The sequence below is a fragment of the Littorina saxatilis genome, linkage group LG9, assembly GCF_037325665.1.
Source record: "Littorina saxatilis isolate snail1 linkage group LG9, US_GU_Lsax_2.0, whole genome shotgun sequence".
NCBI classification, from domain to species: Eukaryota; Metazoa; Mollusca; class Gastropoda; order Littorinimorpha; family Littorinidae; genus Littorina; species Littorina saxatilis.
In genome coordinates this window covers 51,286,648-51,309,147 of record NC_090253.1, presented here as the reverse complement: position 1 = coordinate 51,309,147, position 22,500 = coordinate 51,286,648, and the positions used below count along the sequence as shown (strand labels likewise).

Genomic DNA, 22,500 nt, shown 5'->3' with positions numbered 1-22,500 from the left:
CATGTACTCGGATTTATTATATATTGATGATTATATTTTTAGATATGATTTTAGGGAATTCATTTATCTTTATCCATGCAACCTGTGATTACTCCTGTCAAATTGGTGCTAAAAGAACAACCAGTCCGTTTTGAACTGTCTGGTTGGTATACACACGTAAATAGGCCCAGTGAAATTGAACACTTTATCTGTACATATTTATTATGATATATGCGTGTGGAAGGAGTGTGAAGTTTTATGCATACACCATAACAAAATCCTGTGCTTTGCATTTGGTAAATAAACTGTTTGACTTTGACTTTTACATTATGTTGTTTTGGGTAACACTGCTTCTGAATACGCAAAAAATAGATGCAATCTTGTTTTGTCACAAAGTTCAATGACTGACCTGCGATCCAAACAAGTTTAGAGCAAACTGTCTCAGCCTCATCCTGTGTATGGCTTCGTTTGATATATGACTATATACAGTTACGTGTATCGTACCACTCTTGGTCACCTGTATGGTACCGGTGGTACGATTCAGATAACTCGTGGTACGATATGCATGACTACATATAAATGTGTGTGTTTGTTGTGAACGGTTTTCAGCAAGCAAAAGCAGAGAAAATGGATTGCGTGTTTTGTGTCACCAATGGCCACACGAAAAGTGCACATCAAGTGATGGTTTTACTTACATTTGCCACCATTGTGATGATTCCAGTGAATGGACACTTGACTGTCAAAACTGATTTGAAAGTAAATAGCCTGATTTTGGGAAAGTCTTGCGATGCTGTGTGCTGCAAATTTTGGACTGAAACGGTTATGTTGTATTATTTATATTTGAATAGAACAGGTCATGCCTATCGTACCTGCGGGTTATTGTTATAGTACCGATGGTACGAATCCAATAACATGGTGGTACTTATTGAAGACCCAGTCTCATGATTCGTACCTTTCGAAGAAAAAGAACAACATTGTGTTGTGTCTATTGTGTGTACCATCTGGTAATATAAAACATACTATATGGTAGAACCATATTGGCACTATGCAAGGTGCAAATAGCAGTGCTCTGGGATTCATCGCTAACCTCCCCATTCAAGGCAAACCGTGTCCAAATCAGCAAAATCAGCTGTACCATTCACATCCCGATTGAATTCCTTCAGAAGGGCAGTCAGTGTTTCAACTTCTTTGTCGATATATTTCTCTGGTGGACGTGTTGAACTGCCAAATATTAGATTGTTTTCAATGTCAGTAACGACGGCCGCCATGTTTTTTCGTCATCAATACTATTCATGTACTCCACTAAGGAAGAACGTTTTATTGTGTCTTAAAACCGACTTCTCGGGAAAGTGATCAATCGAATTTTATGGTCCACAAAAACTTGCTTCATATTTTATTTAAGGACTACTTTTATTTGCCTTTATTTTTATGGCGCACATTTTGTGCCCCACATTTTGTTTTGGCCTTCATTTTGTGGTCCACAAACTGGAAATGTGCCCCACAAATTTGTGGGCTTATTTTTGTGGTCCACAAACTGGAAATGTGCCCCACAAATTTGTGGGCTTATTTTTGTGGTCCACAAACTGGAAATGTGCCCCACAAATTTGTGGGCTTATTTGTTGGATTAATGACATCGAATGCCTAGGATACAGGTGCTTTGAGGTTGCATTTTGCCAGCTACAAATGCCATAATCAATACGTGCAGCATCTGATTATCAATTACTTTGTGTCGGCATGTGTCGTGTCGGTACACCTAGCCTGTTTAGCCCGGATTTAAACTATTCTGAATGTGATGTAGCATTGCTTAAGGTTTTTATTTTTATTTTCACTATGTGTAGACTAGTTAGTTAAAATGTTTTTTGTGTGCTTTTGTTTTGATGTTTTGATATTGATGTTTAAGTTTAGACCCCAGTGTGTTACTGCACTCTACTGGCTTGCCAATTTTTCCACATTTTATTTTTCGTGAACATGTTCAGCGCTTTCTTGGCGCATGGCCGCAGGGAACAAAGCTAACATTTAGTGGTTTTAAACTCCTCCGAAAGCGGCGTATGGCTGCCTAAATGGCGGGGTAAAAACGGTCATACACGTAAAATTCCACTCGTGCAAAACACGAGTGTACGTGGGAGTTTCAGCCCACGAACACAGAAGAAGACGAAGAAGTGGTTTCAAACAAAATACACTCTGTTAATTTCAGTCTGTGAGTTCGACAGTTTGACTTAATGTAGTATATTCAGTTCATGCGACTTGTTTTGGGGTTATCTTTTCTTTTTACATTTAGTCAAGTTTTGATCCCCCGCTTACACAGAAGGAGATTTAGAGTGTTTTACCTTAGTCCAGATGCACTCAAACTCTCTGATCCTAAATCAGCTTTCCTTCTTGTGACCTTTGCAATACTGCCATGTACGTAACAACACAAATAGTCTGTTTACGGTAACATAGGCAACAACAAAAAATAGGGACGGTAGGTCGGGATTTTTTTTCTTCTAAAAAACACACATATTTTTAAGTTATTTTGTCAAAAGAACAAAGCCCTGCTAAATTGTAAACTATACATTCTTCCTGAAGCCAAGGTGTGTGTCTTACAACACTATTTCATATGTGTGTGTGTGTGTGTGTGTGTGTGTGTGTGTGTGTGTGTGTGTGTGTGTGTGTGTGTGTGTGTGTGTGTGTGTGTGTTTTCAGGAAAACTAAAGGGACGAGTCGGGAAAAATGGCATTCTTTTCTGGGCTTAACAACAGTGCGCCAGACAGGTTGGTCTTTAGCCTGGACGTTTACCGCAGATCCAACTGCTTGCCAGGCGACCAAAGGTTCTATGCGGTAGACGCAACAGCGGATGATACGCGCAGCAATGGAAGGCCGTCTAAACGCCGCGCGATCTCTAGTCGACAGTCCACTTCACTTTCTCCAGGGGCAGTGGCATCGCCACAGTCCAACTTCTTCGCTACCATATGCATGGCAAGACAGCTCGGCCTACAATCAGATAGTGTCCAACGAATAAATGGGACGCTCTGCACGATCCATGATCAAAAATTTTTGGAGTTTTTCTGTGTCAGATGCAAACAGCCAATTTGTGTCAACTGCAAACTGACGGCGCACGAACAACATGCGACAGTAGATCTGAAAACGGCAGTGGACAGTACAATCAGAGAACTCATCCCTGAAAAGAATCGCCTGGACCGTGCTGTGGTTGACATGACGATGGGAATTGAGAAAACAAAGGCAGAACAACAAGCCGTGCTGATCAAGAAGGCGGCAGTGCTGAAAGACATTGAGGGCCGATACGCCATCTTGGCAGAGGCTGTAGAGAAATACAAAAAGGAGGCCGTGGACTCTCTGAATTCTGTTAGCACAGGGATTGAAATCACAGTTGCAAACGTTCTGAAAGAGCAAGAAGGAAATCTGAGCACCTTGCTGAACATACAGCGACAGCTAAACACAGCCACGAACAACACAACTGGAATTGAGATCTTCACCGTTGCTGAGGAGCTGTTAAATGGTCGTGCTAGTGCGCAGTATGTGCAAATGATGACATCACAACAGGTCAGCATCATCAGTCGCCCTGTCCTTCATTTCAAAACCACCGGTGACGTCATGTTGCAGAAACTACGTGACTTCTTTGGTACAGTGTCGAAGGTAGTCAGTGAGGCTGATCCTTCTGATATGCAAATTGCCACACAGTTCCAGTGCGGGCATTCTCCTGACATTGAGATCTTTTCACTCTGCCACGAAACTCAGGGCTCACCTCGCCTCTGGGTGTCGTATGAACGCCGTAGTTTGGAGAGAGAGGCTCCCGCCGAACAGTTCAGCGAGAGAGGTGAGAACAAATCAAGGGGAGCCACATATTTCGGCAAAACATCGCAGAAAGCACACCCCAGGGGCGTTATTTCCCTTCCTGAGCGCCAGGGAGGATTTGATACCTTCAGCAAATCATTGACGGCTCCTTACTACAAGCTGGAAAACAACCTGTCAGGCACAGCACAAGTCATTCGTCTCACAGTATCAAACGGATTCCAGCCAAGAACGACTACCGAGACAGAATTCAGCATCAATGTCGGACCCCATCGCGCGTTCGACGTGGACGAGACAGGACAGTTCTTCGTCGTGGTGGAAGAGCCTGCGTTTCCTGAAACGTGGCGCAAAGTGAAGCTGTACCAGAGACCGGGAGGGAACCCTGTCGACACCTACACCCCTCCCATCGGAGTGTTCCAGCCGTCTGACGTCTGCTTCTACACCCTGAACGGCAAACATGTTCTTCTGGTGACCGACGAGCTGAACGACGGCATTCATGTTGTGGATCTTCAGTCTGGTTCACTGCCTAAATTCCTGGCTCACGGCTGCTCTTCTCTGGTCCAACCTACTGCCATCGCTGTGGATGTCTCTGCTCGTCTGTGGCTGGCCTGCAGAGGTGGTACCGTCATCTGTATGGCGCCCGTTGGCAATAGATGAAGGTGTGTGTGTGTGTGTGTATATATATATATATATATATATATATATATATATATATATATATATATGTGTGTGTGTGTGTGTGTGTGTGTGTGTGTGTGTGTGTGTGTGTGAGCTCACAGGTGAGTGTGTGAGTGAGAGAAAGAGAGAGCTAGAGAGAGAGAGAGAGAGAGAGGGGCGAGAGGAATTTAAATCGAGAATGAGTGAGAGAGACACAGTGATCTCGTCTTAGAGAGAGGAAAAAACTAAACAGAGAGAGAAAGAGAGAGAGAAAGAGAGAGAGAAAGAGAGAGAGAGAGAGAGGTGAATCATGCAAGATATTGACAATGACCTGCAAGGATATTACTTTAATATGTGTGCAGGAGTCCCAGCCTCTACTGGAAGTGAGTGATCGCACCGTAAAGGCACTGTCCAGCTCCGGTAAACGATCAGCTTCTTACCAGACACACCTCCAGGTTTTTTTTACATGCATGTCAAACAACCTTTTGTTTGAATGCTTACTGCTAGAAAACATCCTGGCTGCTCTGCAGTTTTTAAAGAATTTATTTGACATCATGCAATTAGTGACATCATAAGCCTTCTGGTGGCGCTAGATAGAAGATTTGAAAAATTAATGTTTGAAGTATCTAAATGCAGCCTATGTTGATGATGAGTTGTCCCACTTTCAGAGGCACCTAATATGGATTTTAAATCAAAAAGAAAAACATTTACTGAGTGATGATTGAAACCCCTGGCGTCGTATGACTTTAAACAATAATGATTACAAAGTATTTGCAACGTGTTTATAGCAATGTGATTATCGAGTGTTATTTTTAATGTGATATATGAAGATCAAGTTGGTTATTTGAAATGTAGAAAGAGGGAATAGTACATGGCTTGCTGTGTCATACCAGATGTATTCAAGTTGCTTTTTAAAAATATTCACCTGCGAGCGAAAGCGAGCTTTTCAATATTTTGAAAAAGCAACGAGTGTAAATCTGCTACGACACAGCAAGCCATGTAGTATTTTGTTGATCCTACATACTGTACTTACGTGGATTTTACTAAACACGTCAAGGCGTGCAAATTGAAGACGCTTACTTTGGATCCTCGTTCTCTTCCAAAACCTCGTGAAATCTTTGACGTCAAAGCAAAGAAACCTCATCCTAGAGAGTATAGCATGACGTGTTAGTTGGGGTCCTGATTTGGCCAATATGGTCCGCTGGACCCAAAAAGCAACAACAACTAACTGACGTGTTAGTTTAAAAACAATTCTTCCAGGGGAAACAATAGGGCAAAGGTGTTTCCATAATGACGTTTGTCTCGGTGACTTTGGCATCATAAGCAGTGGAAAAGCAAGTCTCTTGTTCTTGTTCTTCTCACCTGTTCCTATTTTAATGTTTTTCTTAATTGAAATAATCGTTTCAGAATGTCTGTGAAAGAATTGGAAATAAGCCGGCACGTTTGGTTCCATTCAACGCAGTCCGAACCGCAACTGGAAACGTAGTAAACATGCAAACGTAGTAAACATGCAAACGAGATATAGAATAATCAATAAAAATTTAAATTTACACACCAAAATGTCATTGAAACCACCACAGATTTTTTTAATTGTAACGTGCACCCCCCCCCCCCCCCCCCCCGAAAAAGAAAAACAAAAGAAGAACGAAGAATAGCACAGCTAATTTCAGTACGATTTTAGAACAGTGGATGTTGTGTTTGAACTTGTACAGAAACACAGGATATGAGTACCCGATGTAATAACAATAAACATTTAATAAGTATGCTGCATTAGGAATATCAATCTGCATTATATATACCCCACTGGTATTTTGTTGTTTAATATGGGTAAATCTGCTAGTGTGGATTATACATATTGTGTTGGTGAAACAAATGATATTGAACATTTGTTTTTTTATTATCAAAAAGTATTTTAACAATGTGGAGCTATGTCGAGGAGAAGTTTTCTGTTAAATACAACTTGAAATGAAATATTATATTTTATGAGTTTTTATTTACTGTTGAACATGGTTCTTAATATGTATGCGCAGTTGGTTTTTTTTGTTTCTTTTTTTGACCTCAGTTGCATGCAGGCTGCTGCAACCCTTCTTTTTTTTTTTTTTTTTTTTTTTTTTTTTTTTTTCCTTCTTCATGGGTCTTTTTATTTTTTATTTTTTCTACTTCTTTGCGCTTATCCTTAATACCTAGCCTGGACATGTATTCATATAATGGACACTCTTCACTACAGTTACTCTAACGTTACAGCTATTTCATTCACCTTTGCTATGTCTAGTAGTTTGTGCGTTTGTTTGCGTGTATGTGCGTGAGTGTGTGTGAGTGCGTGAGTGTGTGTGAGTGCGTGTGTGTGTGTGTGTGTGTGTTGTTGTTGTTGTTGTTCCCATATTTCTGTTAAGTAATATCATTTTCAGCGGGACAATACATAACAAGTTAATTAATCCAACGCTCGATGGACAAAGGCGAGAATTTACAAATTACCAATTACAGTACTAGTTTTCAGCACAGCATCATACGGCGCATATATAAATAACTTTACATTAACAGCACTATACTACTATTTATCTATATTCTTATACACAGTTCAATTTTACTAGAGATTTCGAAGTCGAGCTTGGTTCTGAAATAAGACCTTCATGTTAGTTTTTGGATTTCCGTACTTAAACTGGCTTATGCACATTTTCGATATCAATATAAGGTGATTAATTATGAAGGTTTTCTCTCTGGGGATATCACGTGTGAAATACCCAAAAAGAGCCTCTTCGCAGCTTAACTTTATATGTTTGCCTGTACATTTAAATATGTACCCTTGACATTCCTGCCATATGGGTTGCACTGCTCTACACTGCCAGAAAAAGTGCTCGATGAAGTCGGTTTCATTACAATACTGACAGAGATTTGTTTGACGAATTCCCATCTTATGTAGCAAAATGTTGGTGGGATATATATTGTGTAAAATTTTCCAATGCAATAGACGAAGACGGGTTTCTGTCGAGCATTCGTTAGCTAATTTCCAGTGTTTATCTTCTAATGTAATATTTAATTTGTTCGACCAAAATCCAGCTGAGCTTGGCTCCTTTATCTCATAATTTAACATCTTTAGGCGAATTTGGCGTGGAGATAATTGTATAAATGGCATATGATCAGACCGGGCCTGACCCGTATCACGCAATAATAGAGCTTTAATGGCAGTCTGTATTGCATTTTATTCAAATAGGCGAGACTGTTTATATCCAGTTCGTTCACATAATTATTTCCTCAAAAGAGCACATGTCGTTATCGTTAAAGACATCTTTAACAACGCATATTTTAGCCTTTATCCAGTCATTCATGTATAGCGTTTGCTTCCTGTACCTTATATTTGTATTATTCCATAAGGTTTGATTGCGTACACTTATCTGCTGTTCATTACTGCTTATTTCTTTGATCTTGTGTTTATTGTTTAGCCAGGTGATAAAAGCTTGTTTCCAGAAATATTGCTTTATGGAACCTAGTCCTTTAAAATGTTCTGCACTCACATTTGAGCGCAAACAGCATAGGCGTTCGCCCAGATTTAAAAAGGATGCTAATGGAATCTGTTGCCACTTTGCGTTACTTCCGTCCAGCAGCCTCATAATCCATGAAATTAGAAATGATGTTTGTACATCTTTGACATTAATCATTTTCAGACCTCCATGATTTGTCTCTTGGCACATTACTTTTCTATTCACTTTTTCATAAGCTCTTTTGTTTGAATATTTTTTCTTCCAGATAAATCGGAATAGAGATGAATTTAGCTTATTGAGGAAGTTTTCTGTGGCACATAGAGATTGCAGTACGTAAGTAAACTGTGACAACATTAATGTTTTGACTATGTTTTGACTATACATATGCGCAGTTGTTGATCATGTAAATGTTCTTTTTGCACAAATGTATACAGGAATTTATAAGTAGAGAACCCTTTTATAAATTTGATGTATTGTTGATCAGGAATTACGGTTACGGAATTTAGAATGATAAATAAAAATGTAAATAATATATAATATGATTAAAAATAGGGAGTATGTAATTATAGGAAAATAGTTTTTATTATATGAGTACATGTGTGCATATGATACATCAATGTTTGGACTTCATTGTGAAAAAGAACAGATGGAGAAGGATGCTCCCTGCCTGTAAAGGAAATGAAAACGAAATAAGTAAACAAGTCAAGAAAGGGTTACAAGAGAGTATTGACTATATTATTGTTGTTTTTGGTTCATAATTGTCGTCATAATTAAGAGCTTTTATGTCTTTTAAATAATCAACATCAGGGAGTATACATTCAGATGTTATGTTTGCTCTATAGGCATCATATAGATTTTTGTATACATTATCGATGCAACTCTACTGACCTAATTTAATGTGCATAATGTCTTTTCAAAATTCTTCAGAGTCTATAACGTACTGCAAGCAATGCTAAACAATGACCGATACATGATAGTCATAGGTGAGTATTTATCCTGAAAGTGTGAGACCCGTAAGCAAGATATTTTTGCAAGGCACTGGTTTCTGTACTGTACAACCTCCCCCACTCTCCACAAAAGCGCCTACAAAAATACATAAACAAACAAGCAAAGAACAAAAGAAAGAAAGAAAGAAACAAAAAACAACAACACACACACACACACACACACACACACACACACACACACACACACACACACACACTCACACACACAAACTCACACACACACTTACACACATTAACACATACTTACACACACACACACTGTCATGATAAGCAGATATATTTGCCTGATATGTAAATTTGCGTTGTTTACCTTTTCTTAATGTATCCGTCGTGAGTCTTCTTATTTTGTCTTGATCTTACTTTGTGGTCACTGAACTCGGCATTCTCTGTCAGAATGACTTCTCGAATTACTTTGTGTAATTAAAAAAATAAAAAAATAAATCGGTACTCACCAACACAAAGACAGTAAAGACAAAGTCACATGTTCCCCTATTGAGGCTTTTGCGAAAATGTGACTTTGCGTTTGTCCGTGCTGTCCTTGTGTTGGTGAGTACCGAATGTTTTTGTTTTATTTTTCAACTTTCTTTATCTCACCCACAGTCATCTAGTTGTTTATATTTATTTACTTTGTTGCCAGGCCTTGCATTTTAGATTATATATCTATAGGACGTTGATATACTGATGAATTATTTCATTTCGTCCATGTTCATGCGTTTTTGTACAAGCCGTTACCTTGAGGTATATATCCGTGCTTGCAATGACCCAAGGGAACTACGCTCGAAGGGAATACTTTGATCGATTAAATCACTTTTCAGCTGATAGCAATGATAACATAGTTTTTATATAAATGTGTGTGTATTTGATATTTGTCACTGGCTTTGCATATATATTGGTGGAGGGTAGCATAAGGTAGCGTAGATGTTTCTTGCCTTTAATTTTGTTTTCTTCTATTTTTTAGAGAGTTACTCGTTGTTGTTTTTTCTCCTGGATACGATTTCGCTCACTATAGCTGGGGCAGTACGGGGCAGTTTTGTTTATCCCTGCATAACTTTTGCAGTAATAATCTGGATTTTCAAATGAACGAAAGAAGAAGAAGAAGAAGAAGAAGAAGAAGAAGAAGAAGAAGAAGAAGAAGAAGAAGAAGAAGAAGAAGAAGAAGAAGAAGAAGAAGAAGAAGAAGAAAGACAACAACGGCAACCTACAATGATGACGACAATGACAAAAACAAAACAGCAACAAAAAGACTAGATATCACTTGTCGCCAAAGATTAGATGCCATAATTATCTTCTTCGCTCTACTTCACGAACGAATATTTATAAAGGCTTTCCTCGTTTGGTGCAAGCACTATGGTATTGACATACCACCTTGAGGCAATAAGAACACATCGTGTGTCGAGCTCTTTCAGTAGTGTATGAAACTTGCACTCCTATTTTGAATGGATTGTGAGCAGGAAACTTAATTCAACCAGTAACTCTAAAGGCACACTCTTTCTTGCGTAAACAGATCGGCTCACCATATCAGACCTGGCCTGGCTTTTGCATGGGATAAAACCACCCACCACTTGGTCACATATCTAAACTGAACACCCTGACTGCTTGCTTTGGTGAACTGGATTATTTAATGAATACATTTCTTAAAAAGCCACTCTGACCATTTTTGAAATTAATTCTTCCAAAAACAATTCCCAATGTATTCAGAGAGCACCCAGGCTGATCATTTGTGGTATGTGACCAAGTGGAAAGGTATTCTACTCCATTGTGAAAGCCCCGTCAGATCTGAGACAGTGAACCGAACTGTGTTAACAGTAAGGGGGTGCCTTTACACAAACATTTTTCTCTCGTGTGAACGCTTATGTAAACCACCAGAGATCACTGCATTCCGTCATTGGGTAAAAGGGCATCCTTTTACTGGGACACATGCCTACATTCAACAGCATGGCTGTTTTCTCTGCAAAGCGGGAATTATATTCTCCGAATTAATTTCGCAAATTGACCTGGAATACAGGCAAAAAATGAATTAAACCAAAAACTCCCAAACAGCAGGCACGTTGTAGATTGCTAATATTTGCCTAAGTCGGAGGTTTCTCTTATTCCATGTGAATTGTTGGCATGTGTCCCTTAGACTGTTTTGGGAAATAAGTCCATCGGGTTTGTATTGATTGTGAAAGTGTAAATACCCATACATTTTTCTCTGACACATAATATTATAGTCACGTGCTCCTCGCTAGTGATTGGCCCCCTCCAATGTTTGTCCTACTAATCATCAAGGGTACTCACACTTTCACAACCCATACAAACCCGACAGAGTTATTTTAGGAATTCGTCTATTGGAAGCATGCAAAAGCCTGGACGGATATATGGTGACTGACAGCTATGATATTATGGTGACTGACAGCTATGATATTATGGTGACTGACAGCTATGATATTATGGTGACTGACAGCTATGATATTATGGTGACTGACAGCTATGATATTATGGTGACTGACAGCTATGATATTATGGTGACTGACAGCTATGATATTATGGTGACTGACAGCTATGATATTATGGTGACTGACAGCTATGATATTATGGTGACTGACAGCTATGATATTATGGTGACTGACAGCTATGATATTATGGTGACTGACAGCTATGATATTATGGTGACTGACAGCTATGATATTATGGTGACTGACATCTATGATATGCTGACTGAGAGCTATGATATTATGGTGACTGACAGCTATAATAATAATGGTGACTGACAGCTATGATATTATGGTGACTGACAGCTATGATATTGTGGTGACTGACAGCTATGATATTATGGTGACTGACAGCTATGATAGTATGGTGACTGACAGCTATGATATTATGGTGACTGACAGCTATGATATTATGGTGACTGACAGCTATGATATTATGGTGACTGACAGCTATGATATTATGGTGACTGACAGCTATGATATTGTGGTGACTGACAGCTATGATATTATGGTGACTGACAGCTGTGATAGTATGGTGACTGACAGCTATGATAGTATGGTGACTGACAGCTATGATATTATGGTGACTGACAGCTATGATATTATGGTGACTGACAGCTATAATATAATGGTGACTGACAGCTATGATATGTTGACTGACAGCTATGATTTTATGGTGACTAACAGCTATGATATTATGGTGACTGACAGCTATGATATTATGGTGACTGACAGCTATGATATTATGGTGACTGACAGCTATGATATTATGGTGACTGACAGCTATGATATTATGGTGACTGACAGCTATAATATAGGATGACATGCTCAGGAACAACGATCCTTTACGCTTGTTTCCTCAACATATCACAAAGGGCCGCAGCCATAAAATGCTATAGTTATATCACCATACCGTTGTGAGATATTCAGCCTGTAAGTCGAGGTAATCGTTGCAAGGGGCTTCAGCATGACATGTTTTTGCAGACGCTTTTTATCACTGCTCGTGTTCACCTTGTGCGTGCATTTACTAGCTTGTGCTTTTAGCATGTTTCTTTCCTTGTATTGTGAAGATGCTTTGGTAGTAAATAAAGTAACGTAAGACGGAAATTGAATGCTTTTGTTCTGTGTGTGTGTGTGTGTGTGTGTGTGTGTGTGTGTGTGTGTGTGTGTGTGTGTGTGTGTGTGTGTGTGTGCGCGTGTGTGTGTGCACGTGCATGCTTGCGAGACATTTCGAAGTAATGAATAATAACGTGAGCCAGCGGGGAATGTTACTATTATTTTCGAGACATGTCTGTTTTCATTTGCTAACTGTCAGCGTATTAGAAACAACGGTTTTATTACCGGCTAATTTCGAAGAACCACCACCCAACCTCTCAGTATGCCATGCTGCCCGGCTCACTCGAAAATTACATAGTCAAAATGCGGAAGAATAACATGAAATTGCGTCACGCAAATGTATTTTTACAGCATGGCCTTAGTTCCTGATGTTGATTCTGATTCCAGATGAGAATAGGCGAAGCAATGGAAAAGCATGCTCAACTCTGTGAGATTTGTTGTGTGAGTGCATCACATAGGAATTTGCATCGAATGATATGCGAGAACATCGCGTCTGGTGAGTGAGTGGCTGTATATCAAGACCATAGACCATTTATCCTGGACCGCCAACTAGCTCTCTCTCCGCTCTTTCTCTCTATTACGAGGTAGCGGCCCCTCGCATTTAGGAACGAAGAGAGGTACAGAAAAGCGTGCTATCCTTCTCAGCGCAACTACTACCCCGCTCTTCTTGGCCTTTCAGAAATCAGGGGGATGTCATATCCGGTGTCGATTGTAAACATAGACGAAGTTGCCGAGGTAAGTTCTGAAAATGCTAAAATAAACTCTGCTAAAGTGCATATGGAACATGTTTTTCGATGAGTTTTGTTAAGTTTAGTTTGGAGTTTTGGAAAATCCAGTTCATTGTCACCTCCCATTGTCACAAATAACTGGAGCGTGCTTTCTTTTCACTGTCTTTCAAACCGGACGCTAAGCGCCCCTGTGAAAGTCGAGCGTCGTAACCTCGAAGGGTCACGTGACGAGTTGACGGTCCAGGCTATTTGGTCTATATCAATACACGTTAACGCTATGATTGACAGGCATAAACAGATAAGAGTGGAATAGTCTGTCCGGAGGGCTAGCGGAGGATGTTTTAAATTATTTAAAAACAATCCAGACAACTTTTATACAGTGATCAAGAAGAAAGATTATTTAGAATGAGTAGTACTACCTTCTGTTAAAATCTTTAGCAGTTTAAGCCAATTACATGTACATTTTCGCAAATCAAGAGGAAAACCACGCACATTTATACCCCAAAAAGAGCCCCACTCTCAATGTCACAGTTTAATATATTTGTTTGAACTGTCGTGCCTTTTAACACTGTCGCGCTCATTGGACAGAACCTGACCCAGGAATGCAGTGAAACGGAACTAGACAGGTGCGAAAGAAAACGTGCATCCGCACATCAGAGAGGTAAGCGGCATGCGTTAATTACTGAGGCTCGTTCGGGGTCGAAATTTACTTGTTTTGGGTCGTATCAGGCAATCATTCACAAGGGTAAAGCAACTACTATTATGGATAGCACTTAACCATTTTAACACAAGATAGGACTAACTGTCTGGAACAACTTTTCTTCATTGACACTATTAAAAGTTGCTTTGATTTTTTTTAAATAATTAGAAACCTCCTCCGCTAGCCGTACGGACAGACTATACGAGTCCGCAGATCGCTTTGAATAATTATTTAGTAGAAATTAGCCAGTATTAATCCCGTTATTTCTAATATGCTAGCAAACGATAACAGACATCTGAAAAAAGATATCAACATTCGTCTGAACTGAGGCTCATCTATTTTCTTGACATGACGGTTATAATTTGCGAACATGCAGCACTTCTCGTAATAACTCAAGATAATTTTACATATACAAGCGCCTGTATATTACAGCCGAAAGTAGGTCACACCGCAGTTTAACAAGTCTGGTCGGCCACATAACAGCAGCGGGTCGAGTCTTACGAGTAACCGGGTTACAATTAAATAAACAGCGATATCAACCCAGCCATAACGAGGTAAGTCAGATGAGTGACATGTGGTTGCATGTAACATGTTCGTGGAAACAACATAATTAAAGCTGTGTGTAACGAAATCGAGCCGACGAAACACGAGCCAACCCTAGTATGCTGGCGCGTCGATTGATTTTCATTTTCTACATTTGCTGCGTGAACGTCTCATCGCACAACATGTGTTAAGTTTGTGCCTGTACGACCTCACTCGCGCTGTGCAGTGAGATATTAGTCACCCCATAATCGGCGTATGCTGCCTGAATGGCGGGGTAAAAACGGTCATACACGTAACAATGAGTGAACGTGGGAGTCTAAGCCTATGAACGAAGAAGAAGAAGACCTTGTTTTAGTTCAGACTGTCCCTCGACCCAAAATGCAGCGTCTAACGACACATTTGCAAAGTACGAGAGAGGTCTAGTTTCTGTTCTACTTTCTGTTCTACTTTCTCTACTTTCTGTTCTACTTTCTGTTCAAAAGGAAACTAGGTTTGTCCCCAAACCGTGAATAACTCCGAACCAGAAATAAGCTTGCTACACAAAGATATGGTGACGTTGAACTTGTCAAAGTGGGCGGGGATGTAGCTCAGTCGGTAGCGCGCTGGATTTGTATCCAGTTGGCCGCTGTCAGCGTGAGTTCGTCCCCACGTTCGGCGAGAGATTTATTTCTCAGAGTCAACTTTGTGTGCAGACTCTCCTCGGTGTCCGAACACCCCCGTGTGTACACGCAACCACAAGACCAAGTGCGCACGAAAAAGATCCTGTAATCCATGTCAGAGTTCGGTGGGTTATAGAAACACGAAAATACCCAGCATGCTTCCTCCGAAAACGGCGTATGGCTGCCTAAATGGCGGGGTAAAAAACGGTCATACACGTAAAATTCCACTCGTGCAAAAAACACGAGTGTACGTGGGAGTTTCAGCCCACGAACGCAGAAGAAGAACTTGTCAAAGTAAGCTAACGTGGTGGCAATAAATGTACAACTTTGATCTGTGATGAGGTAGTACGTGTTCGATCGGTCTTGATTGATGCACATTTTATGAATTAACTGTGGTAAGTACATGTTGTTTTTCTGGAGGACGAGAAGAAGATTGTACATTGTAGTGGAGCTTTTTACCTTTTTTTTTTTTTTTTACTACTTATCAATCTACTAAGCACTAAGAAATGAATGGAAGCTAAATGTCGTCTGTGTGTGTGTGTTGTGGGTGTGTGTGTGCGTACGTACGTATGTATGAGAGTGGGCGTGTCTGTGTCTATGTCTACATCTTTTTCTACTCTCCCCTCATCCCCCTCTCTCTCTCTATTTCCCCCACCCCCCACCCCTCTCTCTTCCCCCACCACCTCCCTCTCTCTCCCCCACCCTCCTCTCTCTCACTCTCTCTCTCTCCCCCACCCCCCTCTCTCTCTCTCGCTCTCTCTCCCCCCACCCCCCTCTCTCTCTCTCTCCCCACCCCCCTCTCTCTCTCACTCTCTCTCTCTCTCTCTCCCCCCCACCCCCCTCTCTCTCTCTCGCTCTCCGGCTCTCGGACCTGCCCTAGATTGCTCTCATAAAGTGTGTACCTGTCGCACTATACTTGAGACGGTGATGGCAGCTAACCCTAACTGAAAAAGTTATGCTAACTTCATGGGACATCCGCAGCAAAGGGAGAAACACAACACTCATTGTCAGGTGGAGTACTGAGGGTTCAGCGGCCATTGAACACAGACCTGTGAGTGGAATAAAACGCCATCCCAAAAGGTCACCGCGCCAGCTCAGGCGAGACTTGCAGCGTGCACTCGCAACAACAGCGAGACGCACAGGCACAAGAAGATATTATAAACAAATAAGAACATGGTTATGGGCAGAATATACCTGCGCAGTTTCAGCAGCACAGACGACGCACTGTCTATTATTTATCCCGCGATAGGGATTATGACGAGTACTAGGCCTGTTTTCCTTTCATGCAACGTGTAGGGGCTGGGATTATCTGCAGTGCGTCGTCGGTCTTGCTGAAGTTACATATGTGAGCGGAGCCCCTAACCTACACTACACATCGTGAAGAAAGTAGTGAGGGGTAAGCTGGGTGACAAAGACTTGATCTCTTCTTGCAGTGGGGAACCAGGCGGTGTTAGTGTATGATATCAACCGAGGGGTCGTGAGCAACTGGTCTCCCTTTGGTCTACCTGGCAAAGACCTGCAAACCACCAACGCTGCTTTAGAAGGATGGCCATAGATTGACTAACTGAATTCAGTGCACTGACCAGCTAAAAACTATGTCACTGCATGTCGAAGTGTGTTGTCGTGTGATCCAGAAAGCAGGCCAAGATGACAACCTTGACACGGTGACCCCTGACGAAGAAGAACAAGTCGCGTAAGGCGAAATTACTACATTTAGTCAAGCTGTGGAACTCACAGAATGAAACTGAACGCACAGCATTTTTTTCACAATGACCGTAGTCCGCCGCTTGTGCAAAACGCAGTGAAACTGACGAGCCTGTTTAGTGCGGTAGTGGTTTCGCTGTGCTGCATAGCACGCTTTTCTGTACCTCTCTTCGTTTTAACTTTCTAAGCGTGTTTATAATCCAAACATATCATATCTATATGTTTTTGGAATCAGAAACCGACAAGAAATAAGATGAAATGGTTTTTAAATTGATTTCGGAAAATTTATTTTGATCATAATTTTTATACTTTTTAATTTTCAGAGCTTGTTTTTAATCCGAATATAACATATTTATATGGTTTTAGAATCAGGAAATGATGAAGAATAAGATGAACGTAAATTTGGATCGTTTTATATAAAAAAAAATTATTTACAATTTTCAGATTTTTAATGACCAAAGTCATTAATTTATTTTTAAGCCTCCAAGCTGAAATGCAATATCGAAGTCCGGCCTTCGTCGAAGATTGTTTGGCCAAAATTTCAATCAATTTGATTAAAAAATTAGGGTGTGACAGTGCCGCCTCAACTTTTACAAAAAGCCGGATATGACGTCATCAAAGACATTTATCGAAAAAATGAAAAAAAATGTCTGGGGATATCATTCCCAGGAACTCTCATGTACAATTTCATATAGATCGGTACAGTAGTTTACTCTGAATCGCTCTACACACACACACACACACACACACACACACACACACACACACACACACACACACACACACACACACACACACACACACACACACATGTGTATGTATACACCACGACCCTCGTCTCCATTCCCCCTCTATGTTAAAACATTTAGTCAAAACTTGACTAAAACGAGGTAGGAAAAACACCCCCGTTGGTCAAAGGCAAATAACCATTCTCACTGCCACCAACTGAGAAGGTTATTTCCCTTTGACCATTAATATGTCACTCTTAATCTTAATCCACCAATAACTCCCTAACCGTGTGTTTGACTGGTCCCAATTTTTGTAAGGACCGTCTCAGGAATGTATAGAACCTGTTCACCAAGTTTGGTGACGATCGGTCCGTTCATTCTTGAGATCTATATGCGAACACAAACAAACAAACAAACAAACAAACAAACAAACAAACACATCGAGTGAAACCTATACACACCCCTATACCGGAGGTGTAATAATGTAAAAACGGGCCTCCTCGCAGCCATACCAGTATGACGTAGCTGTCCGGACTTCACGTGCTCCCTGGCCCGTGCTGGGGGACCAGTGGACTGAATGGTAGAACCATGAATCGAAACGTTCGTGAGATGTGGAGTGTTCGTCTTTCGCGTGTATACATTCGATGTGTGTTCTCTTTCTTCCGCGTTCCCTCTCCTCACCACCCCATATTCTGTATGGCCAAAGGCTTCACAATTAAATCATGTGTCAGTGTCAGTTTTCGTGTCACTCTTTTTCTCACACACACACACACACACAAGGACACTCTCTCTCTTGCAATGAATTTTAGTCGTTGACATGATCCAAACATAAATTCACACAAAAAAACCCACTACAACCAAACAAATACAAACGCATGAACACAAATCAAGAAAACGATCAAAGGAACCATCATCAATTTTAAATTCTTTTTGTCATTGTTGCTTTCAGGAACAGAACCAGGCCCAGGCACCTATTCACCCTGCAGCTTAAGACCACGCAAGGTCAATGGCAACCCCAAGGACGGAGGAAGAACTGGGCACGTGCGCCGTATGCCGCACAACCTTCCGTGACCCCAAGGCATTGCCTTGTCACCACGCGTTCTGTGCGCAGTGCATTGCTCACGTCGCCAACCTTCATAGCAGTGGAACATTCCCTTGCCCTACTTGCACGGAACCCACCTCCTTGCCTGTCGGGGGAGTGGCGGCATTGGGAACCATCTTCAGCATTAACAGACAGGAGTCCCACAGGAATCCTTTAAAGAGAAAGTTCTGTGCGATTCACCCGGATAAGGCGCTCGTGTTTTACTGCATGACGTGTGCAAGGTCTATATGTATTGAATGTAAGTTGAAGGACCACGACGGGCACGGAACGGAAGACCTGCACAAGGCTGTTGAAAAGAAGAAGAGGGACCTGCTGCTGGAAAGAAGTCGTCTACTGCGCGCAGTGGCCGAGCTGATTCAAAGGAAGGCGAAAACCGTAGCAGAGCAGAAAGCAGTGGAAGAAAAAAGGTCGGCAGTGGAAAAAAATATCTATGACCGACACGCCCTTATGGTGGCCGCTGCCGACAAGTTCAGAGATGAGGCCCTGGGCTCGCTTCGTTCTGTCGGCACAGACATTCAGCAAAATGTGTCCAGGATCCTACAACAGCAAGACACACACCTTAACGAAATTCGGACCATCCATCAACAACTCGAAGACGCCCTTAGCAGCAGAACAGGAACCGACTTCATGGCAGTATGCGAGAGAACAAGATATGGCCCTGCCAGCGAGCAGGCCACACGTGAAATGGCGTCACAGGAGATTAGCACCATCTGCCGACCCGTTCTGTGCTACAAGGTCACGAATGATGTCTTGCTGGGGAAGGCACGTGACTTCCTGGGCACGGTGTGGAAGGCGGAAATAAAGGTCTCTGCACCTAAGATGAAGGTGGTGACGCGACTCCGTTGTGGAGATGAGACAGACATTGAGGTCTTCTGTCTTTGCCACGACGACGAAAATCTCCGAGTGTCCTACGAAGTATGCGGCTCGAGCCGGCAGGCATCTGTGAAGCGTTTTTGTGAGAGGGGAAAGCTGTTAGACACATGTGCCCAGACGGGAAAAGTAACGTTCAAGCGCTTGTCAAAGGGTAAAACGTTGTCACTGCCCCAGGAGAGCGGATCCCTGTTAACGTTATCTAAGTCCCTGAGTGCGGGCCACTACAAACTGAAGAACAATCTATCAGGATCAGCCGATATAAGCAAGTTCATATTGCAACCGGGTGATGTCATGAAGGATGAATATCAGTTCACCATCAACGTGGGACCTCATCGTGCATTCGACGTGGACGACACGGAGCAGTTCTTCGTCGTGGTGGAAGAGCCCCAGCTCCCCGACGTGTGGCGCAAAGTAAAGCTGTACCGACGGCAGGATTCGAATCCTTTGGACACTTATACCCCTCCGCCCACTTTTGCCAACTTCCAGCCTTCCGATGTGTGCTTTTACAAGCTGGGCCGTCGTCCCGTGCTCCTGGTCACGGATGAAGTGAACGACGCTGTTCACGTGGTGTTCTACAGTGGTGGATGTCCCACTGCAATTCCCCTCTTGGTTCCGGGCTGCCCTTGGCTGATCCAACCCACCGCCATCACTGTGGATGTCTCTGCTCGCCTGTGGCTGGCCTGTAGGGGTGGTACCATCATCTGTATGGAGCCCGTTGACTGATATGTCAATTATCTGCTTGTAGTAATGTACAAACTATGATAAGTATACGCACCAATGTGTTTTTACTTCTCTCTGCTATGCGTTGAACTTAAACAATAGAAACATAGGTAAATGCTTTTAACAGAAGAGTGATTCTAGTGATCTTAACCCTGTGGGAGTCAATACATTTAGGTTACACACTCCGAGTTCTGAATATCGTGCATATTTTCCCAAGGGTCGTGTAAATAGACCCGGGGGAAAATATGCACGATATTCAGGACGAGGTGTGTAAGCTTTTTATCCCATTACTCCGACGTTTTCATTAAAATAAAAAAAAACTTTTTGACTCAAACTCTGCGAGTGCCTGTTTTCTGCTCATCAAACCTTCCGCGACCGCAAATCGTGTCATCAAATTCATGTGCGAAACGAGTCCCCTTTTGTCTTTTTGGTAAACGCGCCATAAAACGTCTGCTTTTGTATTCAGTCATCTATACTGCTTAAGAAAACGAATAACAGTTATTTCTATAGTGTTGAAATGAAATTTGATACTGTGCAGTTACCGGCCGGTTTCAGTCGGTGACCGTCAAGTGACACGTCGGTTGTCCGAGGCATTCGACAAAAAGACTGCGTGTGTGATTTTACAAGCGATGAGGATGATTGCTGAACTTGTGCTTATTCGAGCTGTTGTGCTTCAGTGTTCAAATTTGGATTACTTACTTCTTCGATCGTCATTAATTTTAGGTGAGCCTTACTTTGATGTCTGTCGTTCAGTCTTAGGCCCGCAGTTATTGCTACTGTACTGCAGTATAGTTTTGTTCTGCTTGTTTTTTCAATGTAGGTCAAAACTTGTAAATATATCTGCATGCACGACCTGAACCTAGACACCGTTGTTTACTTTAAAATTGAAAAATAACACACGCAAGATCCGACCTTCTTCGCCACCTGTGTTTTTCCATCATTGTTCAAAACTGTACTTGTCAAACCACTTGTCAAAAAACCTTGTCTTGATGTCAATATTTTGAAGAATTATCGTCCTGTATCTAATTTATCATTCTTGTCCAAAGTTTTTGAAAAGGTAGTTTTGAAGCAGCTGTTGTCATATTTGAACACCCATGATTTGATCTCGCATTCTCAGTCCACTTATCGCCCTTCTCGCTGTACTGAAGCAACCCTACTTAAAGTAATCAGTGACATTCTGTCTGCTCTGGATGGTGGTGATGTGTCAGTGCTTACCCTACTTGACCTTTCTGCAGCGTTCGACACGATTGACCATGTCACGCTTCTCCATAGACTTCAGACTCTGTACGGCATCTCCGGTCCACCGCTGGCATGGCTTGAGTCCTATCTCATTGGCAGGACTCAGGCTGTGCTTGTCGATGGCCAGATGTCTGCTCCAGCCCCACTTTCTTTCGGCGTTCCTCAAGGTTCAGTACTCGGTCCCATCCTTTTCATCATGTACACTAAGCCCCTCTCCACACTGATTCAAAACCATTCTGTTTTAAATCAGTCTTTTGCTGATGACACCCAGCTGTATAAACCCAGTCCCCCTGCAGAGACACATTCCGCCATCCAGACCATTCAGACATGCATCACTGATGTTAAATCTTGGATGGTCGATAACAAACTTAAGCTGAATGATGATAAGACTGAAGTCTTACTGTGCAAAAAGAAGAACACTACATTTCCCTCTCCCCAACCCGTTTCTGTTCAAATAGGCAACACCGACATTCTTTTCTCACCATCAGCTAGAAACCTTGGATTCACCCTTTCATCTGACATGACCCTTAACAAACATATATCTTTAGTCTGTAGAGCAGCTTATTTTGAGCTTCTTAAGATCAGCACCATTCGCCACACACTCTCCTCTTCAACAACGAACACTCTTGTCTGTGCCTTTGTTCTTTCTAAACTTAACTACTGCAACTCTCTTCTCTCTGGCTGTCCTCTTTACCTCCTGCATAAACTACAAAAAGTCCAAAACTCGGCAGCACGCCTCATTCTCAAAGCACGAAAACGAGATCACGCAACACCACTTCTTCGCACACTGCACTGGTTACCTATGCAAGCCCGCATTGACTACAAACTGTCCACCCTCTGCTTTAACTTCCTTTCTGGCTCGTCTCCTGCTTACTTCTCTGAACTCCTCACCGTCTATTCTCCAGAAAGACAACTCCGTGCCTCTTCTGACTGTCGCATCCTTACCATTCCACACACCAAAACCAAAACCAAAACATACGGACAACGCACTTTTACTTTCTGCGCA

The 22,500-nt window shown here is 41.8% G+C and overlaps 2 protein-coding genes and 1 long non-coding RNA gene across 3 annotated transcripts in view; all 3 read left to right on the top strand.

Moving 5' to 3' along the window:
• The window catches only part of LOC138976396 (uncharacterized), an 8,758-nt gene extending 2,590 nt beyond the window's left edge, over positions 1-6,168 (top strand). Inside the window, exons 2-3 of the mRNA XM_070349247.1 lie at positions 2,662-4,427; positions 4,788-6,168. Of these exons, the coding sequence (XP_070205348.1) occupies positions 2,689-4,425 (1,737 nt within the window). The 5' untranslated portion in view covers positions 2,662-2,688 and the 3' untranslated portion in view covers positions 4,426-4,427; positions 4,788-6,168. The remainder of the gene's footprint in view (positions 1-2,661; positions 4,428-4,787) is intronic.
• LOC138976412 (uncharacterized) overlaps positions 1-22,500 on the top strand; it is a 556,176-nt gene that overhangs the window by 398,588 nt on the left and 135,088 nt on the right. The window lies entirely within an intron of this gene.
• LOC138976401 (tripartite motif-containing protein 59-like) overlaps positions 14,373-22,500 on the top strand; it is an 8,273-nt gene continuing 145 nt past the window's right edge. The window contains exons 1-2 of the mRNA XM_070349254.1: positions 14,373-14,480; positions 18,510-22,500. The exon at positions 18,510-22,500 is cut by the window's right edge and continues 145 nt beyond it. Of these exons, the coding sequence (XP_070205355.1) occupies positions 18,567-20,258 (1,692 nt within the window). The 5' untranslated portion in view covers positions 14,373-14,480; positions 18,510-18,566 and the 3' untranslated portion in view covers positions 20,259-22,500. The remainder of the gene's footprint in view (positions 14,481-18,509) is intronic.